Below are 24,107 nucleotides of genomic sequence, written 5' to 3' on the forward strand. Positions count from 1 at the left end.
ATACGTAACTCTGTGTCTGGTGCACAGTAGGTGCTTAGTTTAAAAAAAAAAAATGTATTTCTGATTAACTTACATAAGGCCTCTGTCTCTTAATGTGTTGTATTTCTTCCAGGTACACCCTGAAGACCACAAGTTAAATAAATATCATGACTGGCTTTGGGAAAATCATGAAAAGTTAAGTCTATCTTAAAACTCTTTGACGTTTTCAAGCTTGTTTTTATGCATTGCTTTGCACTTTGATTCTTAAAAGCTCCACTAAGCACAACCGCCTTTCCAGGCGTATAGATTCTAATCAGCCCAACTAGAAACCTAACGTGTGTCTTAATGTGTGTACCACCGGAAGATCTTTGCTACTGAATGTGCTACGACATGTTCTGAGATTTTTTTAAAAAATAAATTGTTATTTGACAACAATCCTAAAAATGTATATGGCTTTTCCAATAATGAAATGTGATTTGAAGTTTAAAAAAACTTTCCTCAGTTATTAATAATGCAAAGCAAATTTCTATCAACCTTGCCTGAGGGAAGATTAGACCTCCTGTTGTCCTTCTATAGAAAATGATGTCACACAATTGTTATATGAAGAAGCAAAGAGTTTTCAGCCACACATGTCAGAAAAGATATGATAGGGTAAATCAGGCAGTTAATTAATAAAGTATTTTTATTAAAAAACGCTAACCTCCAAAGAAAAATAAGATTATTTTGTCATCATGTGTCCTTGATGACTGTCTGCTGGCTTTTAGGAATTGGAGATTTGGCCGTTTGATAACCTAATGTGCATATCTGCCTGCAGTTCTGTTGCAGAGTGTTGACTTCTGGCTCACGCATTTACCTTGATGGCTATGTGAAAACTGGAGCATTTACCCATCTCCCATCTTCCAGCTGGAGGACAGGACCTTTTAAGTTTTATGCCATTTTTAAAACAGGTATTATAATGGTATAGCTCAAATACTGAAACATTTACTTCAGAAGGAACTCACAAAACAAACAAAAATCTAAGTTATTAAATCTCGATTATCAATTGTCATTTTAAGGCATAATTTGGAAATTAAATTGATTGAATAAATGAAAAACAAATTGTTAGGGAAACTACCTTTGATGTAGGGTAGAGTGTGAACAGAACCAGGATACAGTGTGCTGCAGAGCTAATTGGTTGTTTCCACTATAGTGAGTGAGATTCATTTTTTAGAGAAGGATGGATTTTGACCATCCTTCAAAATCCAGGAACAGGAAAACTGGCCACACACACACGCACACCTCCAAGGCAAACATCCACTTCATAACCTCCCATCACGTTTTTATTTAACAGGTATCAGAGTAGCATTCACTAAGTGCAAAGCTCTGTGCCAGGGAGGGGCACAAAGATGAAAAGGCTCTGTAGAGACCCTCACGGGAGAGAGAAAGGGACACACAATAATGAAAGGGAACAAAAGGGGTAAGGTGTGGGGACAGGGTGCCCAACCCTGCAGCGAAGAGTCCAGAGGGGCCCCTGCAGCCCCGGGCGTGCCTGGGGTCAGAGGGTAGGGCAGGCAGCAAGCTTGGGGCATCAGGTGTGGCGTGGCGGTGGGACCTGCTGTCCAGTCCCGGCCCGGCATCTCCATCAAGACTGTGGGCCTGCGGGTGCAGCAGGGGAGCTCTGCAGCAGCCAGGCCGGGCTTTTCCCCTTTCCTGCAGGTGAGCTTGCCTGGCCTCTGTACCTGTTTCCTCATCTGTTGAACGGATCAGTGGTGCCTACCTCACGCAATTATGATTATTAAGTTAATGTATGAAATTGCTTAAATGGAGCCTGGCTTACAAAAGTGCTACATTCATGAGGCCCATAGGGATGGTCTGAGTGACGACCTCAGGTTGTTGAGAGGGTCACAAAAAGAACGCATTTCATTAAGGATGGTACCTTATGCAGAGTAAGCACTCAAGTGTTTGGGTCTTTTCTAACTTCTTTATTTGCGACAAAATCCACATTAACATACAATTGATTTAACCATTTTTTAAAGTGTACAATTCAATGGTTTTTAGCACATTCACAGTGTTGTGCAACCATCATCACTAGCTCCAGGATATTTCCATCACCCCAACAAGAAACCCGTTACCTGTTAGCAGTCAAACCCAACGATCCCTCCCTCCCCCAGCCTCTGGCAACCACTCGTCTGCTTTCTGTGTCTATAGATTTGCCAGTTCTGGGCATTTCTTACAAATGGAATCATATAATCTGTGGCCTTTTGTGTCTGGCTTCTTTCACTGGGCATATTTTGAAGGTCCGTACATGTTGCAGTATTACCGACCCAGGTTCTTAGACTCTAATCAACAGAAATTGATAAGAGGCCAGATGAGAAATTCAGGCAAGGCTTTATTGGGACTAGTGCTGCGGCAGGAGGGAGTGAAAACAAATAACAAGTTCCCTTGCTCGCTTCTTGGGTGGAGGGGGGTGAGCAGGTCCCTTAAATGGGGCAAGGGTAGAGGCTGACCCATGGGTTGGGCTGGAGGGGTGGCTTAGGTGGTCTGCCCACCCCCCTCGTGGTGCTGTGTGCAGAGATCATGCGCAGTACCCTGCTTTTGCTCCCCACACCTCAGAAGTGGCAGTTGGGTTTTGGTCTTTTTGTATCATGTTGTTCATAATTGGCCACAACTGCACATATGTGCAGTTATTTTTCATCCCTTATGTAGTTTCTTACTCGAGGAGACACTTGTCCAGGTGTAAGCACTGCAGCAAAGGGTCCCAGGTCCCAGCCTGTCTCAGCAGCATGTGTCAATACCTCATTCCTTTTTATGACTAAATAATATTCCGTCGTTTGGATAGATCACCTTTTGTCTATCCATTCATCAGTCAATGGACATTTCAAATATTATTAATACTCCAGTTCTCATGTTCTATAATTCCAAACCATGGCACCCTGTCTTTCAGGGACAAAGCATACCAAAAACACTGCCTCTATTTGGCCACGACTCTCTCGGGTTCCCTCTGGAGGAGGGAGCGCCTGTTCTTTGTGTGAGAACACAGCCCTAAACATGTGGAGACCTGCTGGAGACCCTACGGTTTACAGGAAAACCTGGGATTTATTACTCCAGATTCAAGGGCCACTGGGCCAACCTAAGAAATCCTCCCTTTTGCGGAGCCGGATGCTCTGCACCGTTTCCTCGCGGCCCCTCCCAGGACCCTCCAAGGGAGCGAGACTGTCGGGGTCTCCTGCTCGGGCGGATCCTCTCCCCGCGGGCCTCCGGCCACGTGGCGGCACCCAGCCAATCAGCGCGGGGCGTCCGTAGTCTTGGCAGCAGTTGCGCCAAGCTCTGCAAGTCACGGGTCTCTTGCAAACTTGGTATTACTGTTTTTCTGGTACCCCATACCCCCGCGCAAGCAAGCACACACAGACACACACACACACACACACACGCACATTCGCACGCTCTCTTCAGCACCCGCTCCCGGCGCCGCGACCACGGACTATTCTTCTGAAGCGTACGAGGCTGTGTTCCGGTCTCTGCTCCGTAAGTTCACCCTAAGCTCCCGGGAATCAACGCCAGCTCCAGGAAGCCCTCAACCCCCAGGTGGACGGGTGCAAGTGGGGTGAGGGCTAGGACAGGGACGGATATCTCATTGTGTCGTCCTCTCTCTGGGTGCAGGGTTGCCAGGGAGTCGGGGGCAGGTAGTGCATGTTTCTCAGATTTCCTTGCCCGGTCTGGAGGAGCAGGCCGAGTTGCTTTGGCTTGGAACCAGCGGCCCAACCCATGGGCCCGGGAAAGGTGTCCAGGCCCTCTGGCTGGCCCTACTTCTTCGCTAGACATTAGTGTGTTCAGTATGGGAGAAGAGGCATGGAGAAGACCATCAGTCTTCAAAATTTTGGTGATAGCTTGCTGTCTTTGACAAGCACTGCAACTTCAGAGGTGAAAGACAGATAAATGGATACTTACAGAAGAAGAAGGGATGAATACTGGGTCCAGGGGTGACACCCAGGAGTAAGAGGTCTGCTAAATGCAGAGGATGGGGAGGAATGGTTCCAAGGTCCTGGAGAGTTCTTTACACTGGAGCTTAAATTAAGGATACAAGGAGTTATCCAAGCCAAAAGGGGGAGGAAAGGTATTCCAGACCAAGGGAACAGCATGCACAGAGGCCCAGAGACATGGGGTCTTCAGAAAACTGCTGGTAGTTTGAGTGTTGCTGGAGATGAGAGGCAAGAGGGGTCAGAAGGGACAAGATCAGGAGAGATCTTGTGAGCCAGGAGATGGGGAAGCCACTGAGAATGACAGGATTGGATTGGGAGCATCAGCAAATGCAGAGTCTGAATTGGCAAACTCACAATGTTGGGAGTGGGGTGATCTGGGACTGTCCCAAATTCCCAGGCCAAAGATACTGGGAGGTGAGGGAAAGGTGCCAGGCTAGAGGGCACTGATTGGATGGGGAACTTGGAAAGAGTTCAGACTTGGTTGAGTTGGAGATCCTCGTAGGCCGTACAAGTTGAGATGCTTTAGGAGCAACTGTATGTAGAAAGTTGGAGCTAATTCCAAGTCATAAATATTGGTATGGGTGTCCTCTGCATATGGAGGGCCACAGAAATGAGAGTGGAGGAGAGTGTTTGGTGGGGGGGGAAGAGTGCCCAAGTGTAAGCCTGGAGGCTCCACATTTTAGGAGTGGGGAGGAAAAGAGAGGCCAAGAACAAGTGGCCAGAGAGGTAGGATGGAACTTAGGGAGAGATTTGTATCAAGAGCCAAGAGAAAAAGAGAATTTCAAGGAAGTATTGAATTGTCTCCAGACACCTGAAGGGCTGTCCCAGAAAAGAGGGAACAAATGTGTTTTCTGGGGCATCATTGGGGGAGGACTAGGACCAAGGGTCGTAGAAATTCCAGGGAAACAAATTCTGGGTCAATATAAAGAAGTCTTTTCTAGCAGTTGGAATTAGGCCCTCACAATGTTAAGTAGAGAACACCCTGTCACTGGAGGTATACAAACAGGCGAAGTCCGCAGGGGCATTGTAGAAAGAGTTCCCTGACCTGGGCAGGCAATGGGAATAGTTGGCCGCTGAGAGCTGGCCTCATTAATCCCTGGGGAACATTTTCACACAGGCTCTACCCACAACCACATGGTGACCTCTTTTATTCTAAGAGCCTGCCTCACTTTCCTATCAACGAACAGAGGACCCCAAAGACCACTAGAATGCAAGCTCCATGGCATGGTGGGCCTGCAGCCTTCGCTCTCGAAGGGGAGGAGAGTGGGGGGAGGTTAGGGAGGAAACGGAGCCGAGCCCCAGCAAGGTAGCTTTGCAGGCCACTGTGAAAGAGGGTCGTTTATTCTAAGAGCAGGAGAAGCCATTTCAGTGAAGCCATTGCAGGGTTTCCGAGGGGGAAGGGATGCCTCTGGCTAAAGGCAGATCATGGATTTGGGGTCTAGGGGGGGCTCAAGTGGAAGGGGCGAGACCAGTGAGGGGCATATTTTGAATGTGTTCCCATGGGCTGCAGAGTACAGTGTAAACCCCTGAACCTGGCGCTGGAGATCACTCCAACTGTATTTTCCGTTAACCTCGTCCTTCGCACACAATGTGCTTCCAATTTGTGAAACTGTTTAGTAACCCTCAAGTCCCTAAACCCCACCCTGATCGATCCCCATGCTGGCCCCTCTATCCCTTGAAACCCGACTCATTCTGAAAGCACACTCAATGTCCCCTCCTGCATGATGACCTCCCAGATCCCTCGGTCAGCGTCTCTCCCCTGACTGAAACCACCTTGTAACCCCTCTGGTTACCCCACCTTGTTCTGTGCCAGCATACTGCCTGTTGGGCACCCAGCCAGTACCAAGCACTGGGTAACTTTCAGTAAATGCTGGTTTGATGAATGACTAAATTTTCAGTCGTACCGAACATCTTGTCCTCAAAGAAATGATAAATGGGTTGTTGAGAAGTACTTACTTCTGTCCACATTGATGTATACATATTTTAATTATTTTCTGACTATGAAAGGAATACACGGGCATTGTAAAGGGACTTAACAAATGTACTGACTGTTCACTTTGTGCCAGGCTGGGTACCGGGGATGCACAGGAAGTAAGACACAGTTCTTGCCATTGGGAAACTCACAGGCTGTTGGGAAAGAAAAGTATCTTCATCCAGAAAAATATGGTAAATGCTATGAGGGGGCTAAGCGTAGGGGCTATGGGGACCAAGAGGGGCACGAGGGAGAGGCTGGGATGCTTCAGGGGACAGTAATGCCTGAGCTGAGCCTCAAAGGCTAAGTAGGGAATAATCAAGTGAACAGGGGAGAGACAGAAGCGTGTTTCAAAGACAGGAAAGAGCACGGTTTGGGGGGGTGGGCAGGAGGGGGGAACTATGGAACCACAGTCAGCTTAGTTTGGGTACAAGTACAAGGTGAGGCAGAAGGAATGAGAGAAGGAGCTGGAGAAATTAGAGGAGTTGGCAGGGGTGGGTGGGACAGGTGCGGCTAAGTTAAGGAGATTGAACTTTATTCTAGAGGCAGCTGGGAGCAATAGAAGGGTTTTAAGCAGGAGAGTTTTGGTTTTAGAAGGAAGATGATGGTAACAATATTTTTTTTTCTAAATTTTTTAAAAATTTATTTATTATTTATTTATTTATGTCTGCGTTGGTCTTCGTTTCTGTGCGAGGGCTTTCTCTAGTTGCGGCAAGCGGGGGCCACTCTTCATCACGGTGCGCGGGCCTCTCACCATCGTGGCCTCTCTTGTTGCGGAGCACAGGCTCCAGATGCGCAGGCTCAGCAATTGTGGCTCACGGGCCCAGTTGCTCTGCGGTATGTGGGATCTTCCCAGACCAGGGCTCGAACCCGTGTCCCCTGCATTGGCAGGCAGATTCTCAACCACTGCGCCACCAGGGAAGCCCCAACAATATTTTTAATAATAATGCTGTGTCCCTTCTGAATTTTAGAACATCCCCACACCTGTTATTCATTTGATCTTCATAATAGCTTCGGGAGGTTGCTAGACGAGAGTTTATATAATTTTAGGCACAAAAGAATTGAGACTCAGCAGGATTAGGTGACAGCCTGCGGTAATATCAAGTAATGGCTAAGAGTTGAGCTCTGGGGCTAGACAAACCGAAGTCATGTCCCAGCTCTGCTACTAATCAACTGTGTGACCTTGGGCCTCTCTGGGCCTTGGTGTCCTTATCTGTAAAAATGGGTGTAAATCATGATGCCAACCTGTTAGGTCTGTCCACTTGTCATTCACTCACTCACCAAATATCTACTGAGCTCCCACTATATGTTGGCACTGTGGAGGTGCTGGGACCCCAGCAGGGAACAAGAGAGATGAGATCTCGGTTCACAGTGTATTGGAAAAAAATAAACCAAGTAATTGCACCAGGGGTTTCAAATGCAACTGTCTGCCTGAACCAAGCCCTTACTGAATGAAATGAGCTGCGTGTGAGACAATAGGGAATGGTGAGGCCTATGGCAAGCTGCAGAGCGCATGCCCCAGCCTAACGCAGTGCAACCTGGAAAAGTTTAAGCAAACAAGTATGTCAAGCAAAACAGGACCCTAAGCCTCATTCAGTATGAGGGCTGCCAGTTTGCAACCCTTGATTTACATACTTATGATAAGTGGTCTGAAGGAAAAGTACAGAGATAACATGAGGATATAACACAGCCTGAAGCTGGAGAGGGAACATTTGTTCTGACACGTGGAGAATGAGGAGGAGCGAGGAGGGGATGGATGGGGGAGGGAGCATTCCTGGCAGAGGGAACAGCGTGTGTGGAACCCTTAGGCAGGATGGGGCTTGGATCATTCAGGGAACAGAGAGAACGCCAAGACGTCTGGACAGGGTAAGGAAAGACAGGCAAGTGATGACGCAGGAAAGGTTAGCGGAGGAGAGTCATGGGACTTTATTTTGAGGACTATGAAAAGTCATGGGAGTATTTCAAAATGGGGGGAGGGTAAGTATATAAAATAATAATAACAGTGCACTTATTGTGAACAAACTGAACTGATTCTAAACATCTCCACCACTCAATAAGGTAGGTACCATCATTATCCCCATTTTACAGATGAAAAAATTGAGACTCTGCAAGGATAAGTGATCATGCCCCCAGTAAGCGGCAGGGCCGGAACTCAGACCGGAGCGTTCTGGCTGTAAAGCCTCTGCGCTTTATGGCACTAGGCTGCCTCAGATGATCAGACCAGATCAGAATGGCATTTTAAAAAGATCATTCTGATTGCCAAGGAGCACTGGGGGCGGGGGGTGGGGGGGGAGTGGGGTGGAGTAAGATTGGAATCTAAGAAGGTTCATGGGGAAGCATATAAATCTCTTAGCATAGTGCCTGCTGTTGGGAGTGCCCAGTCACATTAGATGTAATTATTTTCATCATCACAGCAAGGCAACAATAACGCCAGGCCTGGAACCCAGGTGCCCTGATGCCCAGCCTGGTGCTGAAGCATTTCTCCTTCCTGACTCCTCTGGTCCTCTTCCTGAAAGGAACTCACCTTTTAACCCTCTTCCAGGGTTCTACCGGTCTAAGTCCTTGGTTGACGATGAAAACGCCAGCAAGGAGCCCGTGTTCAACCCCGAAGCGGTCATCGCCCACTGCTTCAAGCAGTTCAAGCAGGAGGACTTCCACCTGCCTCAGAGCCCCCGGAGGATCATCATCTTGCCTCGAAAGGAGGCTCTGATGCCCATCAATCCCACCCCCCAACCCCAGGCTCCCCCCGAGCCCACCCCCAGCTCCAAAGCCCCGGAAGTTGGGGACATCCAAGAACAGCCAAAGGACCCAAGGGCCTGGCTGACCCAGAGGCTGAAGGTTCGGCACGACCTGGAGTCATTTGGCAATGTAGAGAGGTGGCTGCAGAACAAGTCCAGACTCACGCCTTCGGAGGCCAAGGTCCTACACGAGAGCCACAAGGAGCACGAGGCCCAGCTGATGGGCCAGCTGGCCACTACCAGAGACACCAAGGTGAGCAGCCCCATTTGCCAGATGCAGACACTTCGGGTGTTAGGGGCATGCTGTCATTTCACTCCCTTGAAGTAGGCAGGATGGGGATCTTTTACCCCCACCCCCACCCACCATCCCCCTCCCAGTCCCAGGGAAGCAAACAGAAGTCCTGAAAAGGTGTATTTGTTATCTATTGCTGCATAACAAATACCCCCAAGGTGACTTAAAGCAACAGATGTTCATTATGTCACTGTTTCTGAGAATGAGGAACCTGGGAGGAGCTTAGCTGGATGGCACTGGCTCAAGCTCTCATCTCAAGATGCTGGCCTGGGCCACAGACATCTGAAGGCTTGACTGGGCAGGATGACCCGCTTCCAAGCTGGCTGCTGGCAGGAGGCCTCAGTTCCTGGCCACATGGACCTCTCCCAGGGCTGCTCGAGTGTCCTAACCACATGGCAGCCGGCTTCCCCCAGAGCGAACGGTCCAAGAGAGCAAGGAGGAGGCTGCAATGCCTTTTATGACCTCGTCTCAGGAGGTCTCAGTTTCAGAAGTTTCACACCATCACTTCCACCGCGGTCTGTTTGTCAGGAGCAAGTCACTAAATACTGCCCACATTCTAGGGGAAGGGGGTTGAGCTCCACCTTAGAAGGGAGGAGGGTTGAAGAATTTGTGACTATATCTTAAAACCACCCTGGGAGGAACCATCCCTGGCATTCATCTGTGGGGCATTTTAAATACTCATTGTTCATTCATTGGTTCATTCATTTGTTGAGGGCCTATATGTGGCAGCAGGTGCTCACAGGGCTATTGTGAGGATCACAATTGGGAGGTTGGAAGAAAATTTTTTATAAATTTGTGTATATCTTTATATATATTATACATATAAGTCCCTTTTATAAATATGAAAATAGAAGCTCAGTGAGGCCATACATTGTCCAAGCCCATAGGGATAGTAAATGGCAGTCAGCAACCAAAGCCCTCATCTTCCACCTCTTTGCAATACAGACTCTGTATGGGACATTTCCTTACAATACAGACACTTGAAATTTCTCCCAGTTCAGGTAAAGCTGGCATAAGAGGTAAGGTAACTTGGGTTTAAACCCAGCTCTGCTCCTTCCTAGCTGTATGATCTGGGCCTTAGTTTCCTCAACTGTTCAGTGGGGATAACCATTGTGCCTGCTTCCTAGGGCTGCTGTGACATCTAAACGGACTAATTTATATATGGTGCCTGAGACAGTGCTGAGCATATCGTGAGCACTCAATAAATGTTTGTCATTTTTATTATTATTGCAGACTTACGGATGTCACTTGGGTTGGCCCCCAAACTTCAGCGTCAGTCCCTGGTGTAATCATAGTCAAAAGCCAACTTTCATGGGTCCAACACACGCTTTCCTGCCAGCAGCACAGCATCTAGGTATAAGCACAGGACTTGGGTTAGAAACCCAGCTCCACTGCTTACCTGCTGTGTGAGCCCAGGCAAGTCACTTCACCTCTCAGCCTGTTTCTTCATTTGTAAAAAAAGGGAAACTAATACCTAATACCGAATTCACAGCATTGTTTTCTTCATTCAGCAAACCATTACTGCCTACCTGCAGAGGGCTGGGGGCTTTGTTGAGTACAAGGATAGGAGGTGGGGTATGTAGCTAAATAAGACATGATCTTGCTCTCAAGGTGTTCCATGCTAGTGGCAGAGGTGGACACAGCAGATTAAGGACTCTACAGTTTGCCACAGGCCATGAATAGACTCTAGGACACTGAGGAGCTATAAGCTAGGGAACGGCAAGGCCCTTTGTAAACTGTCAAGTGCTGCACCAAAGTAAAGGAACATTATTCCTAAGTACAGTCTCCCTTGGCATCTGTGGGGGGGGGGGGAACCCCACAGATACCATCATCTGAAGATGCTCAAGTCCCTTATATAAAAGGGCAGAGTATTTGTATATAACCCACAAGCATCTTCCCGTATAAGGAGGATAAATCATATCTAGATTACTTAGAATATCTAATATAATGTAGATGCCATGTAAATAGTTATAAATACAATGTAAATTTTATGTAAATAGTTGACAGCCAACAGCCATGACAAATTCAAGTTTTGCTTTTTGGAACTTTCTGGAATTTTTTTTGGAATATTTTCCATCTGTGGTTGGTTAAATCCGTGGATGTGGAGCCCATGGACCCGGAGGGCTAACTGTATTCCCGTTCACCTGGAAATGGAGTAGGAGTAGGATTTGGACAGGAAGAGAAAGGAGAGGTATTCCAGGCAGGAGGCCCAGCAGGGGCAGAGGCTGGGAAGTGTGGGCAGTGGGGGCCCAGGAAGCTCCGGCCAGGGGCATGTATTTGCACCGAGAGCCCAGTATGATTATAATACTGACTGGTCTGACAGGAGAGATGTGGTTAAGAATGAAATTTTAGTTCTCATATTGTCCAAGCCTCTTGTTTCTCCTGGGAAATTGGAGGCCCAGAGAAGCAAAATCTCCCAGGCGTCCCGTGGCAGGACGCACCTGCCGGAATCCAGCGCTCCTTGCCCTCCACCTTGCTGTCTGGTCAGGGTGGCTCAGACTCTCTCTCTCCCATTTCTAACTCTGGGGATGAAGCTCCATCGGCCTGTCTCCCCCACACTCTCCCCTCTACCCCACTCTCTTGCCTTTTTCAGAAGAAAAGCCTGCGACCCCTCCACCGGCAAGTGCCCCAGCTACAACTGCCCGAACCCTCTGCCCTGTCGGCCTTGTACTCTTACCTGTGTAGCCACAAGATCAAGATCCAGGAGATATTTCACAAGGTGGAGCAGGGCAAGAACCAGAGGATCTCCAGGGAGGAGTTCATCACGGCTCTGAAGGCGGTAAGCGCCTCCCCCGCCCCCGAGGCTGGCCTGAGGTGGGGGGTGGAGGACGCCCATGCACCCCCCTCCCCTCCCCCCCCCCGCCCCCTCCCCAGATCCTGCTCCGACTATCAGCCGTATTACTTATAAAGCCGGACTGGAATATGTGGCTTAACCTGAGGCCCCATCAGACCCCTAAGGCCACCCTGCACCCGTCTGACCTTGAAAGGCCCTACCTGAGCGGGAGGTCTGCGAAGCCAGCCCCATAACCAGCCAGCTGCTTGGGGAATCACCCCAGAACTGAGCACAGAGAGAGCTGGGCCTTCAGTCCTGCCTCTAGAACCTTCTAGAACTTCTGGAACCATCATTGGCATATGACTCACCTGGGGTCTTGTTAAAACGCAGCTTCTGTCTCAGCTTCTGTCTTGTTAAAATGCAGCTTCTTGTTAAAACGCAGTGGAAGCGTGGAGTCCTAACCACTGGACCGCCAGGGAAGTCCCCCCAAGATGCTGCATTCTAACAAGCTCCCAGCAATGCCTATGGTGGAGGTCCACGGACCACACTTTCACAGGTTATTCAAAAATTCAAATTAGTTGTAAGGAAATAAAAATCCAGTTCCTCAGTCACGGCAGCTACAGTTGGAGTGCTCAGTAGTCACATGTGGTGAGTGGTTCCTCCACTGGATCCCTCAGACATAGATCATTCCCATCATTGTAGAAAGTTCTATTGGTCTAGCAGAGGTTTGCTAACTATGGCCCAGGAGTCAAATCCAGCCAGTCTCTTGTTTTTGTAAATAAAGGCTTTTTTCCTGTAAATAAAGTTTTATTGGAACACAGCTACACTCATTATTCTACATATCGTCATGGCTGCTTTCATGCTAGGAGGGCAGAGTTGAGTAGTGATGACAGAGATCACGTGGCTCCCAGAGCCTAAAATATTTACTATCTGGCCCTTTCAAGAAAAAGTTTGCTGACTCCTGGTCTGGGTGAATGAAGCTTTTATATATTTTGAATACAAGATACCTTTTAAAAAAACTTTAGGAAGGGGAATGCTACATCTTTTATGGTCTTAAATCATCACCAGTTTTCACACTATCATTTTATGACATGTAATTATCTAAACAAAATTTCAAAGCATTTAAAACAACAAAAAATAAAGGGTTGTCAATCAATGTAACCAAAAAGATAAAACATTAAATCCTTTAGCACCAGGTGAGTTCTGATCTTCTTTAAGTAAAGCTCAGTGCATAATATCTACAGTCTAAAGAAGCTGACAAAGTTGTATTTCCTTTAAAACTTTTCTTCTTGAATATTCGGTATTGCTGGCAAGCATTTTACTTCTCTGAAGTTGCTCACCATCCTTAAAGGAGTAATGTGTATCCGATTTCTGATTCTACTTTACTTCAGCTCAGGGCGGCTTATGTGTCCCTCATGGACAAGGACGACAGACGTGAAACCCTTCTTCCAGTCCAGCACAGGAAGGCTGTCACTGAGATTGGAATGGAGTGGGGAGGGAGGCCAGAGGAAGAAGTAACAGACTCTGCAAAGATGACGATATGTCTGGACTGGGTTTTGAAGGAAGGATAGGAGTTTTTCAGGCAGGAAGTGGGAAATGTCTGAGTAAAGGCAGAGGGTGAGAACGTGTAGGGTGTGTTCAGGGCCCCGGGGAAGGGCTCTGAGCTCCTGGGCAGAGACCTTGGGTGTGAGCTGGGAGTGGCTGAGGATGAAACTAGACGGGGAGGTGAGGCCAGGCTGGCAAGGCCTTGGCCGTCCTGGCAGGACGTTTGGAGCCTGCCCGCCCACCTTGGGGCTTCTCTTCTCTCCTCAGGTTGGAGTCCCTCTGAAAAGCCAGGAGGTGGAGGACATCGTGATCTATCTCAGCTCTCTGGGAAAGCATGACAGCATCACCGTGGATAACCTGGCCAGCACCTACAAGCAGTGGTCTTTGGCTCAGCAGAAAAGCACCCTGGCAACTGCAACAGAGTGTACATATCCACCTCCACCCCCGTGCCTCCACTTCCGCGTCCTGGGAGCCAGTGTGATGGAGGCAGCCTTGGCTCACTTGAGTGTGTTCTCCAGCTCTGGCTTACTGTAGGTGGGCCAAGCCTCCCTCTGGTATTTCCAGGCCCAGAGATCAACCGCGGGGTAGATATTCTCTTGAGTGCCCAGCTACCGGGTCGTTCAAAGATGAATGAGGCCCAACCCTGTTCTTAAAGGAGGATTCTCAAAGGGTGGTTTTAGCCCATCAAAGCCCACCTGATAGGCTGAGAACTGACCCAAACGGCAAGCCTTTCCATTTGTATGTGGGTCCAAGGCCTTCCCAATATTAATCTACGTGTTATTGATAAAAAGTTAACTAGAATTCAGAAACTAGAATTAGTACATGTTTAGAGTTTACTGGAAAATCTACTTTGGTATTCTACTATCAGGGATATTAGTAGGGCTGCTGTGAACAGTTGTATAGGTTGTGCACAGCTCAAGTTCCATTTGCCAAGCTGTGTGCTTGTGAAGCCACATCTATCCAGACGAAGCACAGAGACAAATTAGAAATGAAACAGCAGCAGCTCTGCGTATGAATTTACAACACAGGGTACATCATGTTTTTTGTTTGTTTGTTTTTTGTTTTTTTATTGTTAGTGCCACTATTGTAAAAAAAAAAAAAATTTGAACAACTATAGATAAAATTAAAGCCCTCCCTTGACTACTACCCACCATTCCAGAATCCTCCTCAAATATAAACACATCTCTCTTCTTCTAAATGAAACAAATCTTGCTTTGTCCCCACCCTCCAGGTTGGCAGGAATTTAATTTCAGACACGTCTGTGAGGGTGGACATGGGGGGACCTCCTGGCCCTCCCTGAGGTCATGTAAAAGCCCTAGGAGGGCAGCAGAGGGGTTTCCTTACAGAGGTGAAGATTTGGGCGGGGTCTCTGGAGTTCAAGGTTACACTGAGCTGGGTGCTCAGCGTCCTCCCAGGTAGGTTCTTTTAGAGGCGGCTCCCTTAGAGCATCCCCTCCTCAGTCCCACAGGGTAGCGAGATTTCTTTTTTTTTTTTAATTTATTAATTTATTAATTTTTTGGCTGCGTTGGGTCTTCGTTGCTGTGCGCGGGCTTTTCTCTAGTTGTGGCAAGCGGAGGCTTGCGGAGCACGGGCTCTAGGCGCACGGGCTTCAGTAGTTGCTGCACGCGGGCTCAGTAGTTGTGGCTCGCGGGCTCTGTAGCGCAGGCTCAATAGTTGTGGCGCACGGGCTTAGTTGCTCCACGGCATATGGGATCTTCCCGGACCAGGGCTCGAACCCCTGTCTCCTGCATTGGCAGGCGGATTCTTAACCACTGCGCCACCAGGGAAGTCCGGTAGCGAGATTTCTGACCTCCAGTCTCAACAAACCTCCAGGCCGAGGCACCGTCACCCCAGGCACAGTCTCCATCCCTCTCAGAACCCCAGGGAACCTGAGTGCCCCCAGTGTAATGAGATCCTGTACCCTTTGTGTCTGGTGCATCCTTGAGGTCTCCTCGAGTTGGGTGGGCTTTCCCACCCACACTCTTTTTGCCTTTTCATTATGCATTACCAAAGCTTATCGTTATCCGCATTGTTGGCTGCAAGTTATGTGGTGAATGATCGGAGTTCACCATGGTACACGTTTGCAGCAAAGGTATTTGGGACCTATTATTTCCTAAGAGCCAAGAGCAGGTATCTGCTTGGCCAGTGCTAGCTCAGTGTCCTCACTGAGTTCCTTTTCCCTGGAGAGCAGCAGTGGGTAAGGTAAGCGGACTTGGGTATCTCTTGCTTTGCTTAAAGGGGCAGCAGCATCAAGAGTCTGGACGCCTGGCTTACAAGGGAGAAGGCGGTGGCTTTGGGGCACCCCCTGTGGGCTGCGAAGCTTTACCCTCATTTACCCACAGCATTAGGTCATTTTCTCCTTCCAGTCCCGGGAGGTCAGGGCTACTATTCATGCTTTGCAAGGAGGAAGCTGAAGCTCGGAGAGGCTGAACACCTGTCCACAGTCTCAAAACTAGAAGGTGGCAGGGCCAGGATTTCATTTCTGCCCGGGACAGTGGAGGCCTGGAAACAGGATGCTAGAGGATGAGAATGGCAACAGGAGGGCTGTGACCATGGTGCAGGTGACGGAGGAGGTGGCCACAGCGGAAACGGAAGAAGGGACACCTTCAAGGTGCACCTCAGATGGCACTGACCGGACACGTGGGCACCTGCTTGTTGACACTGGTTAACTGCTTGATGGATTCCATGGCTGGGCCCCCTCTCAGTTCCTCCTTCCTCTGTCTCTTCCCTCTGCTTCTAGACTACAGATCTGCCAAGGACAGTGGTTCCCCACAGAGTCCATCCAAGAAGCAGCAGGTGAATTTAGCCCCAGAGCCTCTCAAGATGGACCTGCTGACCGTGCCCGTGGTCGGCACCGAGATGGAGGCACGGCCCATGACCCTGGAGGAGATGGAGGATGTGGGCAAGCGGTACCGCGAGAAGAAGCGGCAGAGCAAGGTGCCCCCGCCAACAGGGGAGGGATGGGGCTTGGAGACTGGGTAGGCCTGGGTTCAAATCCACTGCCCCTGCATCACCTTCTGGCCGGGGGAGCTCTTAGGGGGCTTCCTTACCTCCCTGTTCCCTCTTCTGTACGTAAGAATGGCACTTACCTCACAAGGTTTCTGTGAAGATAAAATGAGATGATGCATCTGAAAGTATTGAGTTCCCTTCCTCCAACTCTTTAGTTAAGACTTCGCATCCTGAGACCAGGGCTGCATCTTCATCACAGCTGGAATCCAAGAACCTGGCCTGGGGCCTGGCGCTGAGTAGACACTCCAGAAACAATGTGACGCGTGAAGGAAGGGAATAACTGATTACATGAGTTAATTTTCATCCAATAAATATTTATCGAGAGCCTGTGATGTGTCAGGCACTGTTCTAGGTGCTGCCTAGAACAAAACGGCCCCAGGCCCCAGGAAGCTGAGAGTCTAGTCAGGGAGGCAGACAGTACTAATATAATACTATCCCAAGCCAGACTTCAGAAGCTGCATTCTTTGCCGTTGCCCCTCATGGGGGCCTGGGGGGAGAGGTAGATGAGGCTCTACGTCTGCCTTGGGCCAGGAGGTGAGGAGGAGTGAGTGCCAGCCTCTGCTCTCTCCACAGCTCACCATCCCCTCCATCCAGTACACGGAGCAGTGCCGCCTGGTGCGCAGCGGGAACAAGCACTTCGATGAGCACTGCCTCCCGTCCACCATCCACGGGGAGATGGAGGCGGTCATCAACAGGTCGCGCACCCGCACCTTTCTGGTCTACCTGCAGTGCTGGAAGCTCTGCAAATCCTACGGCCTCCCGCTGACCGAGGACGTCCTCGTGAGAGGTAAGGGCCTCGGGGCTGGTCCTCGGGAAGGTGCCAAGGGGGCCCACAGCCAGGGCGAGGATGGCGTCCACCTGAGGTCTGTCCTTCTCCAGCCGACACACATCCAAGCACGCCACTGCAGCCTGTGGTGGGGACACTGCAGGGCCGGGCGGGGGGGGGGGGGTTGGTGGTGGAGGGAGGAACAGCCCCGCCTGGTTTGCTGTTAGATGGGATTTTACAGCCCTGCAGGGCTGCAGGCTTCACAGGCCTGGAGGTCCGGGTTCCCCAGTCTAGAGCAGGAAGCGCCAGGACAGGAGTTCTGGGTGAGGGAGCCAGAGGTTGGGCACAAAGAAAGGATCCCGATTTCAGAGAGGGAGCCTGGCTGGAAGTGGTAAATGCTATGATGCATTGGGTGTTCCAAACCACTTGTCTAGGCCAGGCCTGTTTCTTGGTGCTTCTGCCACACAGAGGGAAGAAGGCACCGGGAGACAGGTTCTGCTGAGGCCCTTTGCTCTCTGCTCAGACCACAGGTCTCCACCCTGAGAATTTCCTACTGGTTCTGCCCTCTGCGTGGGGGAAGGATTGTGTTTTCACACATCCAAGCAGATCTGAACCCTCCACATCTCTGGATGTGTGCTTCTGAGACAAGGGACAGGGGAATGTCCCCATAACCCCCTGGTGACCATGTAGCAATGCCGGCTTCCCAAATTTATGAATTTATATATTTAATGGGCAGGTCGCTGTCTGTGCTTTAAAAACACGGAGTGAGCTGCACTTGAGGGCAGAGGTTTTCCCATAGGAACTCTGCAGGAAGGAGCTGTGGCCATACTGGGCATGTGGTTTTCTCAGAAAAGGGGGCCCCCAGAGAGTAGTGTGACTTACCTGAGAACAAGAGTTAACAGTCACAATTGATTGTTTCCATCTTTTCCCCCAGATGGAGGGAAACACGTGCTAAATGTACAGGGCCTTGGGTCTTGTATTAGTTTGCTAGAACTGCCGTAACAAAATACCACAGACTGGGGGCTTAAACAACAGAAATGTATTTTCTCACAGTTCTGGAGGCTAGAAGTCCAAGATCAAGGTGCCAGCAGGGTTGGTTTCCTCTGAGGTCTCTCTCCTTAGCCTGCAGATGGCCACCCTCTGGCTGTCTCTTCACATGGTCTCTTCCATGTACACATGCACCCCTGCTGTCTCTCTGTGTGTCCAGATTTCCTCTTCTAAGGACACCAGTCAGATTGGATTCAGGCCCATCCTAATGGCCCATTTTAGCTTAATCACCTCTTGAAAGGCCCTATTTCCAAATACAAATTCTGAGATTCTGGGAGTTAGGGCTTTAGTATATGAATTTGGGGGGACACAAGTCAGCCCATAACAGGTCTATACAAGGGGAAGTGGCCAAGGGCCTTCAGGAACACAGGCCAACCAGCCTAAATGGTCATTGTCTCCTGCACATGCTGCACACCCCTCGCTTGGGTGGCCACTTGCTGCCCGCCTGGGCTGGGAGGGCAGAGACAGCAGGAGACCCCACAGCTCTGGACACCAACTTTTCACCAAATCATCGTTCCTTCCTGCTCCCTCTGGGAGCCTTGTCTTCCTGGATCATTTACATCCCCTGGTCTTGGCTAGCGGTGGAGCTGCAGCTGTGTCTTCTAAAATACCAGCGTGCTTGCCAGGCACCCGAAGGCTCCTGTGGGCTAGGTCTTTCCCCCGGACGTGCCCCTTGGTCTGTCCCCACCAGAGGATCGAGCCTCTACTGATTCTCTCCACCACTGGCTTTTGCTGGCTCCTGGGTCCGCACACAGGTGAGCTTCACCTGTCTGCAGGATCCCACCACGCATGGGCACACGGGAGCATCTGTGGGTGGGCTTCCTTTTGCTTCTGATTGGTCTAGACGGAAAAGACGCTGGTCCATCTCTGACCACTGTCCTGGCCACTTGGCTGTCCTTATGACAGAGGCGTGATCTGCTGTGGCCCAAGAAGCACAAACATGGGGATTTCCAGGTCTGTGTTCAAGGCTACAGCTTGTGTTCAAGGTCTCAAGCTTATGGGCCGGAACTCCAGAACATCGAGGCATTTCCCGTCCCCACTGAATATAGCTTTATTATTTTTCTCCCCCTGATTTTATAGATAATCCATGCTCACTTATATTTTTTGAAAACATAAAAATAAAAACCCCCCCAGCCTGAGTTGACCAGCAATAATATTTTAGTGACTGTCCTTTCACAAGGACAGTCTTTCTTTACTATTTACACAAAATTATTTATGTAAATCATTTTTTAAAGTCATGTGTGTATATATATATTTTTTAATGTAGTTTTCAAAAATCATTTAAACCTTTAAAAAATGTTGACATTGCACGTCTCCTCCTTCCCTCCCCTCCCTTCTCAGCTCCGCAATCCCTGCCCTCCCCGCCCCAGTCACCAGCATTAATAACCTGGAGAATAACCCTCCATCACTGTGTCCAGAACACGAGATGTTTGTGTGTTACCATCTTAGGACAAGCCCTGCTCAGCAGTTGCAGGAGGGTGGAGCCCCAGCCCAGAGCTTCTTATGTTCCGCACGAGGAGAAAACTGCCATCGACTGGGTCTAAGTGAATCTAGTGAAGTCTTGGGTGAGGCCTCCCTTCCTCCTCCTGGGACTGCTGACCAGGACACCCCTGCAGAGTAGGGTGTGCGGCAGCGCTCCGTCCTAACTGCCCCCAGGCCTCGGGGCCACTGCTGCCCTAGCTGTGAACAGGCACCCTCATCTGCGGTCCTGTGAGCGGTACTGCGCCAGCCGCGCTTCCCGACAGCGTGCTGCGGTGATGCACACACCACCGTAGGGGGGGCTGGGAGAGGGCCTGGGGGACGCTCTGCACTACTGTTTGTAACGTGCTGTGAATCTACAGTGATTTAACAATAAAAATTTTTTAAATGTATATAAGAAAAATCTTTTCAAACAAAAATGTGAATTTATTAAAACAAACAACCCCCCGCTCTGCCCCAAAGGCTCGGTCTGGGGAGGGGTCTTGGGCTGACAGGCTGTATTTCTCTTGCTGCTCACAGCCCTGATGTACCCGGGGGACAAGATCATTTTGCAGAAGGACCAGGTGCGTCCAATCCGGCAACCGGGAGGCTACTACTCAGACCTGAAGATCTTCAGTCCGAACCTGGCCCTGCTCCGATCCCAGGGCGTTTCCAAACCTGTGGCTCAGAAGCCTGACAAGCTGAGTGTTGGCCCCCTCCTCCCGTGCCTGTGCTCCTGCCCCACTGCTGCCCCTTTGCTGGGGGGCTGGGGGTCACGTTGTGCCAGTGTCTGTGTCCTAACCTGGCATGTCCAACCCAACTGATCACCATGGACTGGCCATGTGTCCCCGGGCACATATCTCTGCAGCCGCCTTGCCTCGTTCCCACGCAGCCACCCTCCTGACCACATCCTATGTGACCTCACGCTCTCTGGAAAAGGTTAAAAAGAGGGACTTCTTAGAGAAACGGGGGAGGCCCCTTCACAAATTATGGGCTGGGTGTCAGGGCCCCTGCAGAGGACAGTGATGGCAGCCCCTTCTCTGGCAAGAGGTGGGCTTGCAGCCCCCCAGGAGGAGAACAGAACTCTGCACTGGGGCCTCCCCCTGACCCTCAGATCCCAAGTCCTCTCTAAGAAAATGCCCTCCTTTGTCAGGAGGTGACCCCAGGGCAGGCTATGAACCAGCATCAGTGGTGACTGCAGACTGGAGAACGGCAGCATCCCTGCAGGGCGGGGGAGGAGGGGGCAGCTGACCAGATATCATGAGGGGGGGAGGGGCCCAAGATGGAACCACACCGTAGGTCACTGCCAGCTGCCTGCTAGGGTAGTCTGGCCAGAACAGCAGGCGTGGGATGCAGCAGAGCCGAGTGGAAATCCAACAGGCCAGCAGTTAAATGGACAAGTTACCTTACTCACTGAGCCTCAGTGTGTTCATCTGTAAAATGGGCACAACAGCTATACCACACACAGTGAGGACCAATGAGAAATGCAAGTAAGCTTCTTAGCAGTTAGCACTCGAGCACTGATTGTTGTTGTTGTTGTAGCCTGCCCCGTCACGGCGTTCTCCAGTGCAGGAGTGGGCTAGGTCTGCAGGTGGGGCTGTCCACAGCCCTGGTTGGGAAGAGCTGAGCACGAACCGGGCAGGTTGTGGCCTTGAGAGTCCTTTCTGATCCCCTAGTGACTGCCTTCCAGCCCCTGAGTGGCTGCCACCAGTTCCTGAGCCATGAACCTAGGGAACCTGAGAAAGTGACTTTTGTCCTGCTTAGGTGGGCCACAGTTATAATAAAGGATAGAGGTCCCCCGGGGCAGGGGTGGACTGGTTTCATTGGCTTCTTTGAATGCATTGTGAAAGATTCTGGAGCCAGATGCAGGCTTGCTGGGAAAGTGTGCCGTGGTAATTAGTGATGTCTGCCAGGCCTGAGGTTTGGGGCGTTAGCTTTCACCACCCTTGTCCTCAAGGCTGGATTCAGCTCTGGAAGACAAGTGGGAGTCAGGGGCCCCAAAAGGATTCAGATTACTGAGCATGTCTCATAACCATCTGGGAGGTCTCTGTGCTGGGAAATGAGAAACGCGAGGCTCCACAGGGGGAGCGACTTGCCCCAAGTCACCCAGCCAGCCAGGCCTTGAGCCCAGGGCTGTCATCCTGTCTGCTTGACCAATAGGGGCCCAGAGGTCTAGACACCCCAGCGCACTGTGTGTTCCACTGGAGCATGGGGGACAGAGTCAGGGCGCCACCCAGGTAGAAGAAGTTCTCCTTTCAGAGCTCTGGTCTGGACTCAGAGGTGGACCCCCTGTCACACTGACCTACTCCCCAAAGCCCCACTGACCTGGATTTCCTGTCTCCTGACAAGATACCTCTCTCTCTCTTCTCCACTAGGAACATGCTGAAGAAAATCAAGAAAGTCAGCTTTAAGAAGTTTGAGGAATTCACCAGGTCTGTAGTGATCATCTAACTGTGGGAGGGGGGCGGGTAGGAGGAAGGTGCCCAGGACTCGCATGTTGCAGGGTACACGGTAGCACAGCACCTGGGACTCAGTGCCCAGGAGCTGAGGGGCATAAAATGACACTTAGGAGTGCTAGGCAGACCCTGCTCTCCAGATGTTAACTCACGTAAATCCTCTCAACAACCCTATGAAGTTACTCTTAGCATTCCCATTTTGCAAAAGAGGAAACTGAGGTACGGGAAGTTTGACTATCTTGCTCAGAGTCACATCTCTATTAAGTGGTGGAGCAGGGATTCGGACCCAGCTGTGCTGGCTCCAGAGGCTGCATTCCGAACAGCACATTAAAATGCCTCTGCAGAGCAGGCGGTGTGCACTTAAGAGTTTGGGTCTAGAGGCAGCAGACTGGCAGTCAAGCCTGTGCCCTGCCACTTGCTGGCTTGTGTGGCCTTGGGGAAACAACTCAGCCTCCTTAGGCCTCCGGGTCCTCGCTGGTGAGGCAGATGGGACAACGGAGCCCACCGCACAGCACTGTCGGGAGGACTGAGTACTAGAGTGCTTAGCACGGCGCTGCACCTCCACTCTGCTCACAGCGGGCGGGCTCCGCTGGGAAGCAGCCCCATCCGCCACCTGTCTCCATGACAACCGTCCCGGTGTCTTCTCCTTCTCCAGGAAGCTGAAGGCGAAGAGGTCCAGTGGTCCGCAGCTAACCCATCCCAATTTCTTCTGGCCGGGTCACCTCCTGGACAAGCTACAGCTCTACCTGCCCACTGTGACCGTGGACCGGAGCCTGGCGCTCTTCAGTTGTGTCCAACACCGGTCCCAGGCCTACTCAGCCACCTACCATCCCGACCACTGGTGGCCCATTAAGGATATGAACTACATGACCTATTCCTATTACGATGCCCCCAAGATCTACCACATCAACTAGACTGGGCCAAGGGTCACCAAACCTAGCCATCCTGGGGCCGGGGGCCAGTGTAGCTAGCAGCCCAGAGCCATAGACACAGGGAGGGTATCAAAGAGCCAAACAAGAGAAGTCGTTTCAGTGGGAAGGCCCGGGCCAGCTCTCTCCAGACTCAAAGCGTGCAGTGTCTCAGAGGGTGGGTGTGTCCAGGGAAAGATGTGGGTTTTGAGCATTTCCCTCTCCTGACCTCTGTCCTTTTGAAATAAACCACGTTGGGGTTTTTCTCATGTCACCTGTGATCCAGCTGATGTGATTTCCTGCTCAGGAGCTGTGGCCAGAGGGATGTTGGCAAGCTGGGGTCCTGAGCCTGGGAAGAAAACACACATTGCCTGGGGTTTTGACAGGGATGCCTGCATGGCACCTCCAGCCTCTCATCCTGGATCTCAGGGACCCCCAGGAAGCAGCAGGCAGTGTGGGTACCCCTGCGCCCTCCTCTTGAAATGTGTCCCTCATCCCCCAAAGAATGAGCCATTTGGATCACTACTTCCAAAACTCTTGGGCCTTTCACAAGTACAAGCACACTGGTTCATGAGCCCTTCCCCTGATTCACCCACCTGACCCCACATCAAGACCTTTTCCTTCACAACACACACCCTGTGGGCTGCTGTTAGCACAGTGCCTCCGTGCTCAGCATCCCAGTTGACTTCCCCAGCCCACAGGGCAAGCAGGATTCGTGAGGTGTGGTGCAGTCTCAACCCTACGGCTTGCCAGCTGTGTGATCTTGGACAAGACATTCCCTTCACATTTCACGTTTCACGTCTCTGGGTCTCCTCAAACTCCCCTTAACAGTCAAAATCTCACGAAGGAGCTGTCAACACTCGCTCCCTTCCCTTCTCACCCATCACGAAGTCAACAACACCATCCACTTCAGCTTCTGTCTCCATCTGGCCCTGAAACTACTCTACCACAGATCACTGATGACATGACATCCCTATTGTGTTCGGGCTCTGGAATCAAGGGACTTTTTTTTTTTCCTCTCTTGAAATTTGATTTTCACAATAATCTTAAAAACAAAAGCTAAAATAAAGAACAATTTTAAACGAGGCAGTCTAGCCTAATGGTTAGAAGTGTGGATTTTTTTTTTTTTTTTTTTTTTTTGGCGTCAAATCTCCATACTTCACTCTCTACATATGTAAAATGGGGAAACTAATAGAACTACCTCA

General features: G+C 50.4%; 1 protein-coding gene across 1 annotated transcript; it reads left to right on the forward strand.

Annotated features, from left to right (window-relative positions):
* Nucleotides 1–190: 190 nt before the first annotated feature.
* On the forward strand, nucleotides 191–23,988 carry EFCAB12 (EF-hand calcium binding domain 12). The gene is made up of 9 exons (XM_082347930.1): nucleotides 191–3,483; nucleotides 8,453–8,901; nucleotides 11,534–11,719; nucleotides 13,526–13,682; nucleotides 15,999–16,195; nucleotides 16,841–17,054; nucleotides 20,079–20,238; nucleotides 21,914–21,970; nucleotides 22,650–23,988. The coding sequence occupies exons 2-9, from the start codon at nucleotides 8,620–8,622 to the stop codon at nucleotides 22,906–22,908; spliced, it is 1,512 nt and encodes a 503-aa protein (XP_082204056.1). The 5' UTR covers nucleotides 191–3,483; nucleotides 8,453–8,619; the 3' UTR covers nucleotides 22,909–23,988.
* The last annotated feature ends 119 nt before the right edge of the window (nucleotides 23,989–24,107 follow it).

This window comes from Balaenoptera borealis (genome assembly GCF_965194805.1).
Source record: "Balaenoptera borealis genome assembly, chromosome: 12".
Lineage (NCBI taxonomy): Eukaryota > Metazoa > Chordata > Mammalia > Artiodactyla > Balaenopteridae > Balaenoptera > Balaenoptera borealis.

What these genes read in the sequence shown, in the direction of transcription:
- EFCAB12 (XM_082347930.1), top strand. Translation starts at nt 8,620, where the DNA reads ATGCCCATCAATCCCACCCCCCAACCCCAGGCTCCCCCCGAGCCCACC. An exon ending in TCATCACGGCTCTGAAGGCG is followed by an intron (nt 11,720 to 13,525) that starts GTAAGCGCCTCC and finishes TTCTCTCCTCAG; the next exon opens with GTTGGAGTCCCTCTGAAAAG. An exon ending in CCTGGCAACTGCAACAGAGT is followed by an intron (nt 13,683 to 15,998) that starts GTACATATCCAC and finishes CTCTGCTTCTAG; the next exon opens with ACTACAGATCTGCCAAGGAC.